General features: G+C 38.8%; 1 protein-coding gene across 1 annotated transcript in view; it reads right to left on the reverse strand.

The window, feature by feature from the left end:
- Positions 1-296: 296 nt before the first annotated feature.
- Positions 297-21,825, reverse strand: part of IQCM (IQ motif containing M) — a 190,660-nt gene continuing 169,131 nt past the window's right edge. Inside the window, 2 exon segments of the mRNA XM_059826739.1 lie at positions 297-335; positions 338-411. Coding sequence (XP_059682722.1) covers positions 297-335; positions 338-411 — 113 coding nt within the window.

Consider the following 21,825-nt stretch of genomic DNA (forward strand, 5'->3'; position numbering starts at 1 on the left):
TTTTTCTTATCAACTGACTATGTCGTAGTGTTTTGATCTTTGAATGCATTATGTACATGGCACACAGATTCACCCTATCATATACAAATTCATATATATGTTTTAAAAAATGGTCTAAAATTATGTAACCTGCTGGATTTTCACATTTATATTTATGTCCTCATTAAGGAGGTCTTCAATTTGAAGGAGTCCTGTGTCCTGCTTACTCTCAGATGTAATATTCTTTCCCTACAAAAGAGTGTCTCTACACTGGAACTTGATTTCTAAAGACTTCACCAGCTACTTTTCATGCAGTGTCACCAGAAATCCTGATCAGAGAGGTGATTTTTCTTTTCCGCTCTCTCATTGCAGAAGCTGCTAATGCAGCTGACACTTGAAAATCAGCTTTCTTTGACTTTTGATGGGAAAATGCTGCAATAAAAAATAAACATTTATTAATTAGGAGTATATCAGAAGTTTAATAACTAGAAGTTTGACAACAAAGGCCAATAACATTTCAAGACCAAAAACCTGAATTCTACATTCTTAGGAGAAGACTGATAAATGTTTTTTCCCAGCTGAGATTATTCAGAAAACCTAGGATGACTTTTCAGACTGTTTCAAGGAGACCAAATTAATATTCTAAATAAACAAATTATTAGCCAGAGTGACTTGACCTGGCTCTGTTCACAGAACCATGTTTTATTTTCAAGCAAAGCTCAGTTCAAGTATCCCAGTAAGATGTCAAATTGCTAAGTTATTCCTAGTTTCAATTACTGGATTCCCCTAAGTCAGTAAGTTTGCAGGCCATGTAAAACTGTCTTCCATGTGACCAAAGAGAAATTACCGCTGTTTTGGATTACTCTCAATTCTTTATAAACTTTTCTTTTTTAATTTATAAACCTCATAACACATCCTTAATTTGGCCATGCTATGACACACAGATTTTTAGTTTCAGCATTTGCTAACACAGTTGCTCAGCAACATTTTTTATTTTTTAGAAAAGTGGAGCCAGATATGTAAAATGCAATCCTTACAAGAAGAGAAAGAGCAATTTTTAATATTTTATAAAGCAAAATAATGGAAAAGGAAGATATTTACCATGTGGCCCTGTAACTCCAAGAATCTCCCTATTTTATTTATTCTGCCTGAAGTGGGGCCTCAGTTTCGTGTATGGTAGAGGAATGGGAGAGCTCATTTAAGAAATTTTTCTCATCCTGACCAAGCCAAGGAAGAAAAATATCACCAGCACATGACAAGAGGAAAGACTTATTAGCACCCATCAAGAGGGAAGAAAAATGGGACCAAAACCACACTCCTGTACCTCAGCCAGTCATACCTACAGAAGGATATAAGAGTTGACACAGAAGCTCCTAAGTACTAACACTTTACTTCCCCAAACCGAACACTTTTGAGTAATCTTTATGTCCCCTGGAGAAACACTCCTAAAATGCAGGTGAAAGGGGAGTGCTAGGGAGCCAGGTTTGACTGCATTAGGCACACAAGGTCATGCTTCGCATGCTTCACCAAGAATAGAAGAATACATATTTTTACAATTAAAAGGTAAGTTGACAGTAAGAGAAGGAAGAAATAGTGGTTTCTGTGCTGCATTCACAAAGCAGCCCCTTACCAACTCAGCTGCTTGCACAGAAGTGCCTCACACAGTAAATACTCATCTGAAAATAGGACCAACACTATCCAGAGCTATGTTCTTGGTATGTATTTTGGCTTGCCTTAAAGTAAAATAAAATAACATATATTTAGCTTTAAAATGGCACATATTTGGCACAGTTTTGATGAATAGGAGTTTACCATGTGGATATTACTTTCTACAGAAAATAGACTATTCAAAAGAAATAACAAGAGCAGGATGCCTTCTAATACGTTCCAAAAGTAGAGAAAACAAACACACACACAGAGACAAACAAACAAACAAACAAAGAACTTCGTTCCACAAATACTTGCACATGTGAGAAAACAGCACTTAGCTGCCTCCATACCAGTTGTTATTTTTGCAGGAAGGAGGACCCAGTCACTTCTGACAAGACTAGGATTAATGCCATCGGAGTAACAGGTAGTCAAATGACTTCCACAGACGTAACCCAACTTTTTCCCTTTTCTTTCAAAACTATCTGTCATTAATACAACAGAGGATTCAAATGATGCAGACAGACACATGCACGCACAGCCCCATTTTGTGCATTTAACCAGTGCCACACCCTTGGAGAAGGTTGGGTCAACTAGTCCCACAAATGCCATTTTTGCCGATGGTGAGCTTGCAGGGCGACATTAGCAGGAGGCTTCATGTTGCAGACAGACTTTGTGGGGTAGCTTAGGGACTAGGCAGGAAACAAAGAGCTGTTAAAAGAGTTTTCCTTCCTGCATGACTTCGGTCAACAGAGCCAACACCATTTTGGCCACTGTGTTACTCCTGCTGTGTCTCGATGTCGAACATGTTCCTTATGAATCCTCTTAAAAGATTATTTGCACCTTTAACGTTCTGACTGAGCAATGCAGTGATGGTCTCCAACTGGAAAATACAATTGGAATCGCTGGAGAATAATTATAAAGAGTATAGAAAGAAACAATTGCCAAGAACATTTATATTATGATTTCAAAGTCTAACCAAGCCTCTCCTCCATCAGTAGTGAAAACAAGGAGACAGGAGGAGAATAACAACAGAAGGGATAAGAAAGAGAAGCAGCTGGAAGAAATAAGCAGGAAGCCCCAGAATGGAAACTCTCTTGGCAGGATCTGTGGAAAATAGACCCATATCCATAGAGCTGAACTGTATAAAATAATCCATTACCAAATAAAGATTTAAATAATACACATATTTAAACTTCTCTATTACCTATTCTGCTCAAGTAAAGAAAAAAAACAGACCTTTGATAGCTTAGAGAACAGTCCAAATAAGAAGGGTCAAGTGAAATTGATTTCTTCTGCACGGTGCACTTGGGCTCTTCAGGTTTTGCATATGGAGACCGCCTCACCAAAACTCGCCATGTTGGATAGAGTACTTGTGGCTTCTCAAAGTCTCATCAGCACCGAGATGTGTCAGAGTGGGACTAGGGTAGTGGGAAGTACAGGAAACAACGCCAGAAGTATTTCATTAAAAAAACCCCAAGAACCAGCATGTTGTTAAACCAATAAAAAACTGACCACACAAAGTATCCTTCACAATTACTCCTCAGGATACTTATAGAGCAGATAAACAAAAAGCTGCCATAAGCCAGCTCTCCAAGGTAAATCCATGCTACCTAAAAATTAACTTGTAGTGTTCACATGTGAAGCTGTACAAGCATACTGCACAGCTGGGGCAGCCACTTTACAACTTCTTAATGACACATTGTGATGAGATACTGATACTGAGTATTTTTCCCGTGGGCAAAAAAATTAGGAAATTCTAAAACAAATAATTTAAGTGAATTGGTTTTGACATGTCCATTTCTACAACTGTTTGTTGCTTTAGATAAATGCCTTGAACACATTTTGACTGTGGTAGTGCACTGTAACAGATTGCCTTGGTCATCTGCCTCAGTTTCCTCATCTTGAAAGTCAGGCTAATACTGAACCCTTTTGCAACTGTTAATTATCTACTATTATTTTTAAAGCTACAGAAAAATTATGTATCACTTGATGTTAAAAGTGCAGCAACAAATCTACATGTTACATTAGTCAGCATCAGAGGTACAGCAGCCTAACTCCCCTGGACAAAATTACCTCGAACTGAATAAAGGCAGAATTGTAGGACTTTGTCACACGGTCTGCCGCAAACCTAACTGCAAGTTCTAATCACAGAGGAAAGAAGAAGAATTACAGAAGATTCTTAAGGGAAAGTATTTTTAGTTAGTATCACAAATACAGGTATTCAGATTTTGCATAGCTGGCCACTGAAAACTGCTGAAATTGAAGATAAAATCAAGCATGACCTGGAACACTGGAAGGTAAAGCAAACAGGGTCAGTTTGGATCCTTCCATGAGAAGTAAGCTATAGGCTGAAATCTTGAGTGATACCTCTCTTGAGCTTCCTAGCTAATTCTTGTTAGCATTAATGAATCGTATTTAAGTTGCTTTTCAATTTTAAGGTATTATGTGCATTAGAGAAGCATAAGTCACCTTCCCTGTTTAGATGGATGCTATTGCATCTGTTTACTGCCATTAAACATTAAAAGTACAGTTATAGTCATTAAAAAGGACTACGAAGACATGCCATTATATTTTTGAACCACTGGTGTTCCTGTAACTACTTAGGATCATAACAATTTATTTTTATAGTAAAAAGAATTTCTTGGGTTTTTTCTTTTTTACTTCTTTCCTTTTTCACTTCAGCTCTTTGCGGAAGCAATGGAGCTATAAAAACAGTCTCAGTCCTATGCTGGCTCAGGTTAGCAGCAATATTGTAACCTAAGTTTCTGTTGCAAAAAATTCAATTAAAAGCAAAGGTGACAGCTTGACTTTCAGATCACAGGCAGAGTTACAGGGCTGGCACGTAAAGGAAAAAAAAATCATATTCTTATTGAATACGGAATTCTCTGAGATAATAAATACGGAAACCTGTAATGACATTTTCGGTCAGTCTCCTGAATATAACTAATAATCAGAGAGTCTGCTGTTTCACAACCTTGGCTGCAATTTACAGTTATACATAGGCAGATTTCCCAACTCACCACACCAGCAACAGAAACAAAAAGTGAGCTGTACAGAGGGATGTGAACAATGGGAAAAAGCAAAGAATTCTAGCAGAAATGCAGAGATGGGTGAGCGCTAGAAAGCTTAGACCTTTTGTCTACTTTTGTTAGGTAAATTGGGGGTTGAGAAGAGAGGGCCGGCCCTCACCCATGAGGAATGGCATTGCCCCACAGAGGGTCAGGGGAAAGGCTGCCAGCCCATGGAGACACAGCCTCACCTTGACTTCAGAGCAGCAACAATGACCAAAAGTTCAGGAGTGTTGCCTGCCTCCAGTGAAAAAAGGTTCCTCTCCCTTAAGCATGTCTTTTAAAGTTGGCAAATCCAATGTAACAGCACTTGGAGAAAGGCAACCAGAGTGGCCCGACTCTCTGAAAGCTCCTGAGAGACAAATATGGGAATTTTAGAGGAAGCCTATAGTTAATACTATAAGCCAATTTCAAATTCACAAAGTTTGAATATGTACGGTGTTATACCTGTGACATAGTCATGGGTTCCTTTTAAAATATGATTCTGTGATTCTATGATCCTCTTAAAATACATGCAGTTGAGTACCAGCTCTCTCACTGAGCAGTTCCCCCAATAGGTCCAGCGATTACTATGTATATAAGATTGCATTATGATCTAACAGCTTGGAAAAGCTGGTGTCTCAAATCATTCATTACTATTTTAAATTCAGAAGTGCAAAAGCTGAAAGAATGTGATTTCAAAATGAGTAGAAGTGACAAAAGAAAGCAACAAACAATAAAAGACAAACAATACTGAAATATTAGCTAAGTTACAAACTTGAAAATATTCTATTGTATTTTCTTTACATATAATATGAAGCTGCTTCATCACATCTCCATTAGCACTTCCCATATCTTAGCTACAGTATATATACGCTGATATGGGATTGTGTTCTGTGTGTTATGGCTGGTTATGTATTTCTCAGAAGTTAATCCACTTTGAAATTTATTAAGCAGTAAAACTAAAATTCTATTAACCTTAATGGGATTTACACGAGGGAATTCACACTTAATATGGATGCAACACTGATGCTTAAAACTGTTGCCAGGAAAAAAAAGGCAGGCTTAGTGTAGTTAAAGCAAAGCCACCACATTTTCTATTTATTTAGTCCTTCACAAGGGTAATCCTCTGTGTATTAAGGAAAGAAGAGAAAGCCACAGACTGGTTAGTATTTAAGCTTCTCAGATGCCAAGTGAGAGAACTGCATTTGCCAATAAAGGGTGGTCTTATTGGTGTGGGACTAATAAACATTGGTAGAAGGATGGGAAGGCATTATCTTTGGTTTTCTTACGGGTCCTGAAGGTGCTATTGCTCACATTTTCTACTGTATAATGCTGTACAATAACACTGCTGTTGGAATACGTTCCCTGTAATATAATATACATGTAATATAATGAATACAAATTCACATTCTCCCTGTACCAGCCATTCCTCACAACCAAACTAAAGTAAAACTCCTCAGATTTTTCTCAAGAGAATATTCATCTCTATTGTTTCCAGGGTAAAATTAATTGCGGACTAGCCTCTAAATCATCTAGTTAACGCGTGGGAGATGATTGACTTCATTTGGAAAGGCTGAGTAATCTCTGAGTATGTGATCCTGAATTCAGTTTTCCAAGAAGAAATTTATCGGATTCAAAGTACCAAAATGTAAGGTTGATGAAGAGCTGAGATTTCAATGGGAGAGAACTGGAGGTCCTGAGTTTTGTTCCAAGGGGATGACTTAACGGTGGGTAGATCAGAGTGAGGGCTGCACAGAAATACATAGGGACCCTGGGGCTTGATGCCTCACCTGTGCCAGGGAGGAATGGCATTTGGAGCAGATCCTGCTGCGGGAGTGACAGCAGAAGCTGGAGAGCATTTTGGCTCCTGCAGGTACAACGGTAGGACTCCCTGGGCTTTCAAGATTTGTGGGAAGACACACAGGAGCTGTAACAAGCAGATAACTCTTCTGAGGATGACCACAGCTAAGAAGCTGTCTTTGAAGTGGTTTCATGGCTTTCAAAGTGGCACATCAGACACGTTTTGGCTACTCACGTGATAGAAAGGTTGAATTATTTGTCCTGGCACTTTGTCCTAGGAGTACGTTTCACTCAAAGCAAGCAATGTTACCCAGGTGGTATCTTGCCCTAGCAGCCTTATATACCAGTCCCAATGAAAACATTTGTAATATTGAGGTCTAATCTTCTGCAGAATAAAAAAAAATAAAAGCCCTTGGAACAATCATGAAGGAATTAGAAAAAGAAAATAATGTGTAAATGACTAGAAACATCTCAGACTTGACAAGGTTCCTAATTTGGATTCCCTGACATAAAAATAGCAGCCTGAAACAAAACTACTGAAATAATGCTGTAGCACAAATAAATTGGTACTTTTAGAATAAACCACATTGTAAATGCACTTGGATATATTGACATTAACATGCAGTCTGAAATGATGAAGAATCACTTCTTTTCTTATGCTACTTTTCTTTCATTAGGAATCAAATATTCACAAAATAAAGCCTTTCTCATGCCCTTAGCATCTTTGCCATTCCTTGACAATGCAAACCTGGTACCCTAACACTAACATAAAGCTTCCTAATACGGATCTGCAGCTAGAAGTATGGTTTGTTATCCCATTCATGTCGTTCTGCCCAGAAGTGTTTTGAAGACAACCATTTTAAAGCCAGTAAAGTTGAGTTCCTCTCTGCACAACATGATCTGCTGTGTCAACATGCTTCATTAGCTAAGATAAACTATGCAAAAATCTGAAAATGAAATTAGAGAGTGCAGAGATGAATGTAATGGTAACTATCTTCTGAACACAGAGATAATTTGATTTTAGCCTTACAGTAAGCTTTTTCATGCATAGAAACAGAGCCAGGCTACATACTGTGAATCTAAGCCTGGGTCTTTTCTCTCCATGTGGGTAGAGGGTTCATTTGCAAGGGCATTTGCATTTGAATATTTGGGGCTTCTGTATTTTGGATTGCGTTCTCCTTTGCATCATGTAATTGTAATAATAGAAGCATGACAGAAAGTGATTCGTCTTTACATACATGTGCCAGGAATCTTGAAATGGTGATTGATTTTGGTCATAGCAACTGGTCTTACTAGAAAACAGAACAGGAAGCACAGGAAGAAAGTCCTGAGCCAATCTTTTAATAAAATGCCTGCGACTGGGCATTCAGGAACCCAAATCTTCATTTGAAAAACCACTCGATACAGCATGAAACAGAAGAGATTTTTTTCATAAGCCCACCAAACTTAATGGAACCTTTCCCTGACATCCAAAACCATAGGATCAAGGCTCGTATCTGTCAGCAGCAGCAGCCTGTCAGACCAGCGGGGGCTTGGAGCCTTTCAGCATCACAGCGCACCAACGCGCTAGCTACTGACTGCAACAGAGGCAGGACTAGGCATGAACCCACTAATGGTTTCAGTGCTGGCTGACACCGCAGAACATGCCAGCCTCTTGTCAGAGCATAAATGCACTTGTTGATGGCCTAGATTGTGTGGGCAGGTGAAATGCCTGTGTGGTGGGCGAGGTCTCCATTCACTGGCTGCTCTCGTGGAGGAGCAGGTTCTCACCAAACTCCTTTAATACTAAGTTTAATACCTAGTCCTACGTTGGATATGAACAGCAAGTTGTTCCCCACAGTGGCTGCACTCTCCAACCAGGGGTTAGAAATAGTGTCTACATATCTATCTGGTTCGGAAAAGCAGATTAGCCATCCCACAGAGCTTTCTCTTGAATCCTCTAACATGCAGGGTGAGAAAACTGAATACCGCTGAATATTTATGCCATAGTCCCTTGTGGTGCACTGAACTTCACGCTAAGATCATTGAAACAAATATTGCATTGCTCATCTTGTATTTCCATTTTTTGTAGTGATATTGAGGGATATTTTACATTCAAATGCTATCTGTCTTGAATTAATGAGGATAAGAAGCACGCAGTACATTGCTACATATTTTCAGTAGCCCTTATGTTGTTTTCACCCTGTGAATGTTCTTGAGGGGAAATATACCACAAGAAAAGACATATATGAAAGGAAAAAGTAGTTATACTGAGTTCTCTCTCCCTTCCTACTCATATATCTGTCTTTATTCTTTCTGCAAAATGGCCACATGGCTGATGGGCCACATGAGAAAGGATAGAGAGAAACATTGAGCAAGAAAAAAATAAATTGAAAATATTTATTTCCCTTAAAAAACTGTGCAGCAAATGGAGAACAGGCACCATAATTCTTTCCTAATCTAAATTCTTTACCATCTCCCATCATACTCAGTGAGGACACAGCCACTGCATCTGTACTTCCTTGCTAATTTATTATGCTACACCATGCTCCAGTAACCAGCTTCCCCAAATGTCCAGATTAGGCATCAGTCTGGATCAACACAAATCCAGTCATAATTCCATGCTGCTAAAACCCACATACCAGGAAATGGAGGTATGAACAGGTTCGTGAACACGGATGCAGGAATTCAGAAGACCAGTAATCTGGACAAGGAGAGATAGGACATCTGTAGGCTGGCTGTCCAAGACCAGTTTAATTTTTGCTTTATTTACTGGTTCACCAGTCATGTCTTTATATATATACATATGTATGTGTGTGTGAGAGACATCCACACATACACATGCATATATGTAAGTATATATAGATATGATTTTTTCTTCTCAAGTTTGTACCTATATTACCCTCAAAGATACAATTCAATTAATATAAGCTTCACTGTATTGTTTAAAATACTACTTAGAAGTTTCTATACATTTCATTGCATCCCTTTTTAAATAAATCCAAGAAATTATTTTTACAAAGCATTGCAATTAATTTCAGTTGAATATTCAGCCTTAATGGAATTAATATTTAACAGATTTCTGCAATCTGTCCAAGACTCTTTGATAAAGAACGATATTATTTCTACTGTTGCATTTGAAGCAAGCTCGCACTCTGAGAAACTAAGAAAATTAGGATTTCACAACAGAATATTAGATCATGTCCTCATACAATGCTCCTGAAACATGCAAACATACCCACACATCTGGGAAGCTGTTGCTGTAAAATCTCTCTCATGCAAGTAATCCTTACTCAGCCTTTAGTCAAATTCCAACCATTCAACAAAGCTCATAATTTCCTGAAAAGTCAACATTTTCTTTCAGAGAAAGTGGCTGGGGAGTCAGGTGATGAAACAGAAATGCTGAAATAAAAATGCTAAATCAAGAATTTAAGAGATAACGCATACTACTCAATTAAAACCCTTTGCATTTTTTTCCATTTGGCCAAGACATGTTTTTCAATCATTTTTATCTAGAAGCAAAACACTTCCCATCAGTTGAAAGCCAGTACCTAGTTAGCAACAAACACATCCTTCGTCCTATAAGGATTTACTATTTTATCAATGGGCAAATCTTGGGAAAACAACACTTCTGTGTTGTTTCTGTCAGAAAAGTCTTCTGTCAGAATTAACTGACCTATATGTATAACTATACATAAAAATATTTTATGCTTTTGGGGCTTCTAAATTTTATTGTTCTCTGTATTGTCAGCTCTCATAGATACAAAACTGTACTTAGAATAATTCTGCTCTGAGAAGCTATGAAGATTAAACACTATGATCTGCACATTCATGGCATCAGACATCCACTGTCAGAAAATGGGAAACTTCTGTGCAAAATGCAGACTTGTGGCAATTACTTCTATCTTTCCTGATCTTTCCAGAGCAAGCAAAGAAATGGCAGCACAGTACAAAGTCTCCTTTTTTTTTTTTTTAGGGCTATTATTACTAGTTGATGGAAAGTTGTCTTAAAAATTGCTATGATGGTTATAAGCCATGCATGGATGTAATGCAACCAACTAAAAATATATTAGACTGCGTTTCCTTGTTATATCACAGTAACTCTCTCCTCTTGATGCAGTCTATTTGAGCTGACCTCAAATACCATTCCATTTATGGTCTGTATTTAGCCCTATAAATAGGGTAGTTACAATAATTTCTATACAAAATCTGTAGAGAAATTTAGGCTCCTTCCCTATTAACAGGAAAAACAGAAGTTAATGAGGAAAGGGGACAGTTACTGGAAATGCAAATTGGACAGTTACTCAGATGCCCACTTCTGTAAGCGATTGTATTTTTCCCCTCTGTCATACCCTAATATTTGCTGTATCCTGGCCACATTCACGAACCCTCAAAAAGTAGTCTGAGAGTAGAAACTGAGTTTTTCCACTCATTGTTATTGAGGAAACCCCCTGAAACCTTTACACCATCCTTGCCAAAGATGCAGCAGGGAGCTCACTTCTTTCAGGTCCATCACAATATTTTGAAGCCTTTCTTTTTCCGTTTTCTTGTCAGCTCACAGAATCACAGAATAGTTGAGGCTGGAAAGGACCTCTGCAGGTCATCTTGCCCAGCCCCCCTGCTCAAGCAGGGCCACCTACAGCAGGTTGCCCAGGACCATGTCCAGATGACTTTTGAGTATCTCCGAGGATTCATACTCCACAACCTCTCAGGGAAGCCTGTGCCAGTGCTCAGTCACCCTCACAGTACAGAAGCATTTCAGGATGTTCTGATAGAACCTGCTGTGTTTCAGACTGTGCCCATTGCCTCTTATTCTATTACCTTCCTGGGAATCAAGGTAAGGCTGGCCAGTCTGTAGTTCCCTGGGTCCTCCTTGTCCTTTTTGAAAACAGGAGTGACACCGGCTTTCCTCCAGCCCTCAGGAACCTCTTCCAGTTGCCATGATCATTTGAAGATAATTGAGAGTGGTCTTGCAATGACATCAGACACTCCCTCAGCACTTGTGGGTGCATCCCATCAGGGCCCATAGACTGACGTATGCCCAGTTTGCTTAAGTATGCCCATATCTGATCCTCTTCCACTAAGGGTATGTCTTCCTTGGTCCAGACTTTCCACTGATCACCAGGGCCTTGCATGTCTGAAGGCTGTTCTTGCTACTAAAGGCTGAGGCAAAGAACGCCTTCAGTACCTCAGCCTTTTCCATGTCCTGTGTCACCAGAGCTGCCCCATTCAGCAGTGGGCCCATGTATTCCCTAGTCTTCCTTTTGCTACTTACGTACTTGCAGAAGCCCTTCATGTTGCCTTTGACAACCCTCACCAGATCCAGGTGGCCTCTGACTTTCCTCACTGTCTCCCTGCATACTCGGACATTGTGTCTATATTCTTCCCAGGTTACCTGTCCCTGCTTCCACCTTCTCTATACTTCCTTTTTGTGTTTGAATTTGGCCAGGAGCTCCTTGCTCATCCATGCAGGCCTCCTGGCGTTTTTCCTTGACTTTCTGTGCTTTGGGAGGGACTGCTCTGGAGCTTGGAGGTGATTCTTGAATATCAACCAGCTTTCTTAGACGACTCTTTCCTCTAGTGCCCTATCCCATAGGACTCTTTCAAGCAGTTCCCTGAAGGGGCTAAAATCTGCTCTTCTGAAGTCCAGAGTTGTGATCTTGGTTTTTTGCCCTGCTCTCTCTTCCCTGGTTCCTAAACTCCACCATTTCTTAGTCACTGCAGCAGAGGCTGCCTTCGACCTTTGGATCCCCAGCAAGCCCTTCCTTGTTTGAAAGTATGAGGCCCAGCAGACCACGTCCCCTCATTGGTTCCTCTATCACTTTTGTCAGGAAGTTGTCATCAATGATCTCCTCGAATCTCCTTTTGCCCTGCTGTGTTGTCCCTCCAGCAGATATTGGAGTGGTTAAAATCCCCCCTGAGGGCCAGGGTCTGTGAACACAAGGCTACTTCTAGCTTTCTGCAGAAGGCCTCATCTACTTGTTTTTCCTGATGAGGCAGCCTATAGCAGACACCCACTACAACGTCTCCCATCCCCATAAGCTCTCAGTTGGCAGGTCACCCATCCCCAGGTAGAGCTCCATGCACTCCAGGTACTTCCTCACATAAAGAGCAACTCCTCCCTCTCATCTTCCCAGGCTGTCCTTCCTAAAGAGCCCGTATCACTCCACTGCAGCACTCCAGTCATGCGAGCCATCCCACCAGGTCTCCATCATCCCAACAAGATCACAGCCCTGCACCTGCATACAGGTCTCTAATTTGCCATGCTCATTCTCCATACTGCATGTGTTAGCGTACAGGCACTTCAGAGAGGCACCCCGGCATGTGGATTTCCCAGAAAGGGTTGGGGAGGGGGTTCCCCATAATGCTGCCTTGCAGGCACTTCCCTGCTTACATGCAAACGCTTGAGGTGACTCTGCTTAAGCCCTGTTTGCTTGATTATGCATTCCCTTCATTCACATCACCCCAGGCCCTTGCAGAAGACCCAAGCAGCATGGTACAGCCTTGTCTTCTAGTTGCTGTAGTCCTTTTTTTACAGAGGCACTGAGTAAAAATACCCAAAACCTCAGGTAAGGACATTGCCAAACTACGTCCAAGCCTCAGCCGAAAGATCTACCTTGCTACCACATTTCAGGCTCTACCCTGCTCACAGTAGTCACTGAGTCTTTGCAATAAAAACTCCTAATGCCCATATGTGGCAAGCATTTGCTGTTTACATAGCCATTAGCCAATCTTTCCAGAAGATTTCTTTCTTGCATGCCATTTTCTTACTCGGGTTACAAGTGCAAAAAACAGAGGCCTGTAGTAATATGTTTTAACAGGCAAAAACTCAAACATGAAGTCACAGCCACAATTTTTTTCAGATGTGCTTTTCACCATAGTCTTAGGGCAACAGAAAAAGCATTTTATTTTTTTGTCTGCTTTCATGGTAAGATTTAGTTTAAAAGATCTTTTCTTCAGGCTGATATCTACATTGAACGCAAGATCTAATCAAGAATTACATTGTTTAATACTGCTGTGCAGAGGTTTGATTGATTGATTCAGCCTTCCCTTAGTCATATGACAAATGAATGGAATAAGGGATGAATAGTCTCCCTAGCTGGTCTCTCCACACTGTGGTGTTCACGCCCGCCTTAGCAAAACTGCTTTTTAAGATCAGTCTAAGAAAAAAGGTCAGAGCCTATCACAAACTACTGTATCAAAGAAATATGCAAATCTTTTCTCGTTCCATATTCTCCTTAGCCTCCCACTACAATTATTAAATTACAGGGTATTAATAGAAACTAAATAAAGCACTCTGAAAAGATGAATTCCAAAGATGCAAAATTCAAATGCCAACTAGAGAGCATGCAATTAGGTTCTTAAATAATTCTTATCACATTTCATGCTAATATTAGCACTTCCAAAAAACAATAGAAAACTTCAGTATTCCCAGAGACACTCCACTGAAACAGCATAGTGAGGCACACAGAAAGAGTCTTGGTGAATTCTTATATTTTGATGTTATGCACAAATAATATTTATCTCCAGTTACGACAGTAAAAATAATTTTGCACTCCAAAAAGAATTCGTAGTATTTATATGGTGATACTGAGAAAAAAGTGTAGGGTTTTTTTCTGAATCAATGCAATAGCAAAAATGAGGTTTTTCCACTTAGATTTTTCAGAGAGCACAAATTAGCACAAACTTTTACTTAATTGGGCTCTTCAAGTAAGTATGCAGCAATGAGCATTAGTCTCTCCTCATTGCTTTTTAAAACCTTTATGTCTATCCAGGTCCCACAGCCTTACAGATTTTAATGGCCTTAATGAAGAAAAAGAGCATTGTTATTCAATTTGACTCAAGCAGATCTCCATTCAGAATGACAATGTCGCCATTCACAATGCTATTGTTAGAGATGTCTCAGCCTTTCTATTTTAAATCTTGTTTTTCAGGAGTTTTTAACTTGCCAGTATTTTTTTTTCCTTCAGTCTCAGGCTTAGCAAATAAAGTTGGCCAGTTGGTTGGTCGGTCAGTCAGTCTGTCTATTACCTACACACATGATCTATATTCCTGCAGTACACAATGCTAATTGGCAGAACCATCCGTTTGGTGAGTTATTCAGAATATCACTTTATAGGGCTCAAAATCACTGTTGTTCTAAAAAGTGGGGTTTGGCAAATGATTTACACCCCATACAGTTAAATTAATTTGGATTTCCTGATGACAAAAAGAATCCTCTTGAATATTTGCAGGACTGAGGTTTAAATATTTGCTTCTTATGGCCTGTGGTTCTTTGCATGCACTAAATCTCCAAGATCTTCCTCGCCCAGAATGGGTATGTAACAAGGTATCACAAACTGAGCAGACATTTTTTCTTTTGATTTAGTATCTTATAACATATTAAGCAATTTTACCACATTCAAGAGCGTATTCTGTATTGGAGATAATTACATACCAGAGCAAGTTTATGAAAATCAAGCTTACATTTTGTACAACTGCAAATGTACAAAGGGCCAAATCCTCATAATTCAGATTGCCAGGTCACATCAGGGAAGGCAAAGGGAATACAGGTACCATCTTTTTTGTTAAGTGAAAAAAAGAGTGAAAGCCATTGCATTTCAGGAGGAAATGTAGGCTCTGTGGATCCCTACACTGTGCAAGTATCATTGCTCATAGATCATCTTGGCCATTACTCAATTCCTTTTAAGAATGGTCCTGCGGGCAGCCCCAGGAGACTGAGGCTTTGGTGGACCATGTGCACCAGGTCTGTGCACCGTCTCCATAGACATAAATATTGCATCTTCCTCTTTTCATATCAGAACTGCTTTGGCCTAAGAGACAGGGCATCTTCTGTGATTGTGGATGCCTGATTACCATCCTTGAAGAACGTCAGCACATCTACAATACAGCTCAGCTCTCATACCTTCTACATCCTACGTTCCCACAGGATTTTCCTTAGCTAACCCAAACAGCCCATCTGCCTTGCGTGCAGTTGGAATGTGAAGAACTCTTCTGTTTCATAAATCTGATCACTACACTGTTGCTCCTACATATTAATGGTGCTGGAACAGCTGCCTCAGATTTAAATCTCCTTTGATTCCATGTGCTGTATTGGTAACCCTAAAATGGATTTTCTACTTTCTAAGTGGACTGTGATCCAAACCAAGAATTGACTGTAACCTGGAGTTAGATGCCATCTCAGCATGATATCAAATATTCACTTTCGGGTACACAGTTTGCAATAACGTACACCAAGAACTAGCTGGAGCAGGAATGAAAGTTGGGTATGAGCTGAGCATCCTCAGCAGTGCAGCTCTCAGAGAATAAATTATTATATCTAGAAGAAAACATTGCTTTCTAAATGCTGGACCAACTGCTGGGAAAAATTGGAAGGTGAGAGGAACAGATGGTTCTCTCTCAGACCAGGGAAGACTAAAAGGAGACAGTAGGATTGAGAGCAAGTGAAAAAACCTAATGTCTGAACTCCCCTTCCCTCGTCTTCCTCTCCTCCTCCTCTTCTCTCAGAAGAACTAAATAAGGCAAGTTTGGAATAACTAGCATGACTGCAGAAGTCACCAAAAGAGTACCAGAGCCTGGAGGAAAAGCTTTCAGCCCATGAGAACTGCACTTATAGAGCCACACTTGATCCACCCAAAATGCTCCATAAGTGAAAATGGGTTTCTGGAAGAAAAGAATTACTTACTGGTTTAGGCTTAGATCCTTGCTCTGGAGCTGACATCAGAGGTCAGATTAGATGTAGACTTCTGCATCCTCCTTCATTTAAGAGGTGCCTACAATGGAGACTTAAATCATCTCTTCTTCCCTGAAAATTGTTTTTAATATCAGATAACCAATATACTAACTGCTTTACAAAATGATGTTTCTATACACATAGCTGTATCTATTACGTATATCTATGAAGGTGGCTGACTTGATTTTCTAAGCAGAAAGTTTTTAAAACATGATTTCTTGCTCTAAAAGGTGATCACTTTAAGATCACCATTGCAGAAGTGAAAGTTTCCCATTTAGTAGCTGGCAGTCTAGTCAGAATGTGCTTTGAGCTGACTAGATGTATTATCACCTGTCAGCTATTTAGAGCTCCTATTAAGTTAGAAGATAGACCCTCACTGAGTCGGGGAAAACTACATCTGCTTCCAGACATCAAACTGACATTTCCTGGAAAGAAAACGCCCCACCTGTTCCCTATAGTCTTCGGCGCTGCCAAGAGGGCAAGCAGACATTATTTTCAGGATAACCAACTGAAAGCAGATTACCGAATATTAAACCTTTGCCACTACGTTATTAACTCCAGTACATTGCTCAGGACTGGAAGCGTTTGTATTAAATATGGCATCTGCTGGCAACTATTCAAGAGGACAAATCAGATACAGGAATAAGGCTGGTAGCAATGACTCTGGGGGATAAAAAGTGCCCTGAAATAAATGCATTCCTATTTTCCTAGTACTTGACTAGAAACTGTCTTCTCATTGACACTTAGCACTTTCTTAGAACATGGCCAATGTTTTATTGATCTATGAGTCTATTAATCCCTGGTTTTACGTGATATAGCAATTAAAATAACTGCAGGTATGCAGCTTCTTATGTCCCTGTGGATAATTTGTCATGCTCCCCAGCCAGTATTGAGATGTCATCAGGAATTCAAACAATCAGATCACTAGAATCATTGGTTCAGATTTCTTAATTTGAATTATATCTTCTGAAACGTCTTTCCTGCTGATAAAGGAAGGAGTTTGCTAAGCAACAGCTTCAGCATTTCTTCTTGTGATTGAAACCCTGAGAGCAGTTATAAATACTAGAAAGCGGAATGCCTGGGCCATAGAAGATATTCAGCAATCTGATTCCGGTTACATTAAAAATTTCCATTGGCATCAAGTGAAATAGATGTAAGCAATTTTTTGCCTAGAGTACCCAAAGAAAATGCAAGCAGGCATTTTAGCAGGATTGCAAAGAATGTAGTTTACATTGATTTCAAAGACAGACAATTCATTCACTAAATATTTTGTGTATTTTTAAGCAACTTAATTTTTAAGCATTATAGAAAAACAACATAAACATTTGTGAAAGCCAGAACACTAGCTAGTTAGATCAGGCAAAAAAAATACAAATAGGTGTATGGTAATAAACAGTAAATACGTTTCAAGAGCCAAGAAAGTAGGATTTAAAGAATTTATAAATTCATAAAATATAACTCACTTGTAGGGTTTTAGAGATCAGTCTTGCCAATGGATTTCACATTCTAAGGACTGCAAGCATGAATCACAGATTTGACAGTACCAAATTTCTTGACTGTACAGATGAAGTTATATTTGTGCTTGGTTAATTGAGAAAGTGTTTTTTAAATCAAAACGTCTCTCTAGTACGGTTACCTTTCTCCCCACACACCACACCCCCCCTCACACGAGCCTTGCTTTTCTTAAAATTATCAGGAAGATACTAAGCTATCTCCAGATATCTATCTGGGAAGTATAGGTGGCAATTGTGTTGTTAAAAAACAATTGGTATTTTGAAACCCTGTCTTGCTTGCAGCTTCGTCATCCTAAGCATCATGTTCTTTAACTGTAATATCGCAATTTTGGTTTCTAATGGATCTGATTTCAGGGTTACACTTGTTTCATTCCCAACAGACTTTTGAAATACAGCTCTTCTTGCTGTGGAATTCCAAAGCTTTTAAGTTATTAAAATTGTATGTCTTTGTATATTTGCTATAGATATAACACGGTGCGGTAATTTCTTTGAGGCAATTATGGTCCGCTGAAGTCAAGGCTTTGTTGCAACCGCTAGAGTCAAACCTGAATGCCTTTTAGAATTTGCTCAGAATTTTCTTCTGCTGTCTACCCTGAACAGAGAAAAATGTTAGCAAACCAGTTGATTTACTGATTGCATATCTATGCCAGTAACCACAAAAAATGAAACTTCAATTTTCCTTTTGTATGTAATGTTTTAATATAGGGACTAAAAGACAACATGGTGTTCCTACTCTGCCAGTTCTTCATAAAGAACTGCATGCATTTTACTACTTTATATGAATTATGAAATCCTTATTGAAGGGAGGTCTCAAACAGTAGGCAAGAACTATAACAAACCCCACAGATTTTGCTAGCATTTCCAACGAATGGACTAGTAGCATAGTTAATAAATGCGACAATTTCATTATCCTTCCTGTTCAGAAGATGAATTTAATTCTATATTCTTGTAACTAAAAGCAGAATTTTCTACATTAAACTAAATGTAAACTAAAGCATTCTGGTTAATTTGCAAGCAAAAACGATTTTCACTCCTTTTTTTATAGCACAGTTTTCTGCATTTAACTGTTGGGACACAAATTACCTCCAGAGTATTTGCAGAGTAGGACAAATATTTCTTGTTCTGCCATGAATTCATCAACAATGTTTCTCAGAACTTTAAATCCTTAATTCAAGGGCAGAATTCCAGCTAGATTCATACTGGAATCCTTTATGATCTCTTTGTAAGATCCTTGCAGACTGTTATCTTGATTTTATAAACTCTCTAACAAAGGCTAACTTGACTCTGGATTTCAATTAGGTTTCATGTTCTTGGCCCACTATGTTGATAAGTAACTCCATTTAATCATGTAATTGCAAATAAAAAAAAAAAAATCTCTGTGAGACTATTTGATTATCATTCCTTACAAAGGATTGTATCTTGCTTCATGATAAGCAGCAAATGACAATCCAGTAATAAAGAGCAGTTAAGAAAAGAACATACAAATATTTTTGGCTGTTATCTTTGATATTTTTAAAAATTGTCTTGGTTCACAATGAAATAATGATACTTCAGTTAAGCAGAACTTTAAAAAAGTGACAGCTTGATTAAAAATTTTGTCTTTTATTTTGAAGGGTCTGAAATTTCTATTTCAAATACTTTGAAGGAGATTTTTAAACACAAAAAAGTATCACTGAAGAATACTGACAGCTTTCACTCACAGGATGCAGAAAAAAGGATGCCGACTACTTCAGTCAAGAATAGAAATATTTTTAAAAACTCAGTAGCTGCACTTTCCTTAAACAATTTGATGTGATAAAATAAATAATAATTATGTATATATAATATTCATATATATTTGTACATAAATGCATGCATGTATGTACATATATATACAATTCTCTATTTCTCATTGTTAAAGCCTTTTGGAAAGTTTGTTCTTAGCAGATGCATTATGTTGTGTTTATTTTCAAAAACTGAAAAAGAAATGCTACACTAATACTAGTCCTCACAAGTTGCAATGAATTATGCTTTACATTTAAGAAATACCAATTTAGTCTACTAGATGTAGAACAGTTTAGAAATTATCCTAAATCTGCATTTCTAGAATTCTAGATAATCCTAGAACACTTCAAATTGGTTCAGGCTTGACACTGTGAATACACACCCAGAATAATTTCAGCACCTAGTGGCATTTTTCCATAATTCTACCTTGGGCATGTCTCCGCATCTTTCAAGCAAACTTTCAGATGAACAGGCTTAAGTAATGCAGAGACTATTTGAAAGTCAATATGAAGTCTTCTTGCTCCATTACTTGTGTTTCAGTGGGCTCAGTTAATCAAATCAGGAAACAGAAATAGAACTGTGAGATTTAATTGACTAGTCACAAACATGCATACAGGTCAGATTTCTGACTCCGACTTTGCAATGTGATGGATGAAATTTTAGAAAACTGCAGCCACTCCAAGAACCTCTTAAACAAAAAATTAAGACAAGTGTTGACTTTTCTCAAATTACTGGATATATTTCATTGCTAAATTATTACCAACCCAAGGGCCACATTCACAGAATCATATGAAAATAGGACTGGAAGGGATGTGACATCTCCCTTTTGCCTTCTACTAAAGACATTTCAAACACTATTTTTCACTTTTCGTTAAATAAAATTCTTCCTTTCTGAGCAGTCACGCTGTCATTTCCAATATTTTAAAAGGACTTTCAGGCTGAATTTTACTTCAGATTCCTTTGATATCCAGCACAGCTCAGGAAGTGCACTAGTGTGAAATTCCACATAGTAAAAGAGCTGCAATTCTCACCTTAAGTGAGGCACTATTGTGCCACTGCATTATCCACAGCTTCTACAAACATGTGCAGCTTTTCTGTTCTGCTGCATACCCTGCAAACATTTAGAAAACAAAGCCTTGCAGTAGAGAGCTTGAGCTTTCGTTTGTGAGTCCAAATGCTGCATTCCAACATGCTTTTTAGAGACAGCTTTACAATCCCCCAAACTATAGCAAGCCATATTGCCAGACTAAGACAGAGGAAGAAGCAGCTTTGCAAAAATGCAAAGGAAAAAATATAAACATACAGTAGATATTGCTAGCCTAGCCCACTGGGCATATATTGTTGGTCACAGCATGGATCTGACACTGTGGGGTATATTTACAGCATGGGGTATGGAGAACTACACACACGAACAATCGTGAGAACAGTATATTTTGTCTTATGTGAAATGCATTGAAAATTGACCCTGTTGGGATGTAAATGGGGAGTTGGATTGTTGTGGAAATTCTACTGGTTTGTGTGCTTTTTAAGTGTTGAATTTTCTTTTTAAGTGATCAAAAGTGTCTTTGAGTCACAACAGTCAAAGATGGCAAAGACCACATATTGCTCTAATTCTGGTCTTCACGACATCTTGCAGAGATTAATGCTTGAAAGATATTATTAGAACTTTTTATTCCTTTATCCCAAACTGACACCATATGAAAAGCTTGCCATGATAGCTCTTCAATATCTTCTCTTTTTATTTTTGAAGCTATACCATGTAAATTAAATGGGAAAATCACTTCAAAGCTAAAAGAAAGAGCTAATATGCACTACATACAGACATTTAAACACCTGCCATATCCTCTTTTGCTCAGGTAGTAGAATAATCACTCTACCCCTTGAAGTATGAGTGCCTCAGCCTTTCATTTTACATTGCTTCCTCTCTGCTTCTTTCTTTCCCCATGGAATTGCTGAGTCCATGTTTACAAAGCTTCTTCTCACGTACATGGTAAGACCGAACAATATTACAATCCTCCTAATCGGTAGGACACAGTACTTTCAGGGCATTGTTTTCACAGTTGAGTCTAGCAGCAAAAGGAAAGGTTGATGGAATTGTGTCTGTTCTGAATATTGCCAGGAAACCATCCCTGGCAGAGATTCTTTACACCCGGGAGATAGCTAGGGATGAGTAAACAGACTGCTGTGGTCATACACCAGCACGTCACGAGGGACTGATCTACATCACCACTGAACGTTTCCATTGACTTCTAGAGGCTCTGGTACTAAGCAGTGGGTTTCTAAATGAGTTTCTCAAGGAAAGGCTTCTCTTCAAAAACCTTTTGCAGCCTTACTTCTCCATTTGAATTAACCACAC

Source organism: Gavia stellata, chromosome 19 (genome assembly GCF_030936135.1).
Source record: "Gavia stellata isolate bGavSte3 chromosome 19, bGavSte3.hap2, whole genome shotgun sequence".
NCBI classification, from domain to species: domain Eukaryota; kingdom Metazoa; phylum Chordata; class Aves; order Gaviiformes; family Gaviidae; genus Gavia; species Gavia stellata.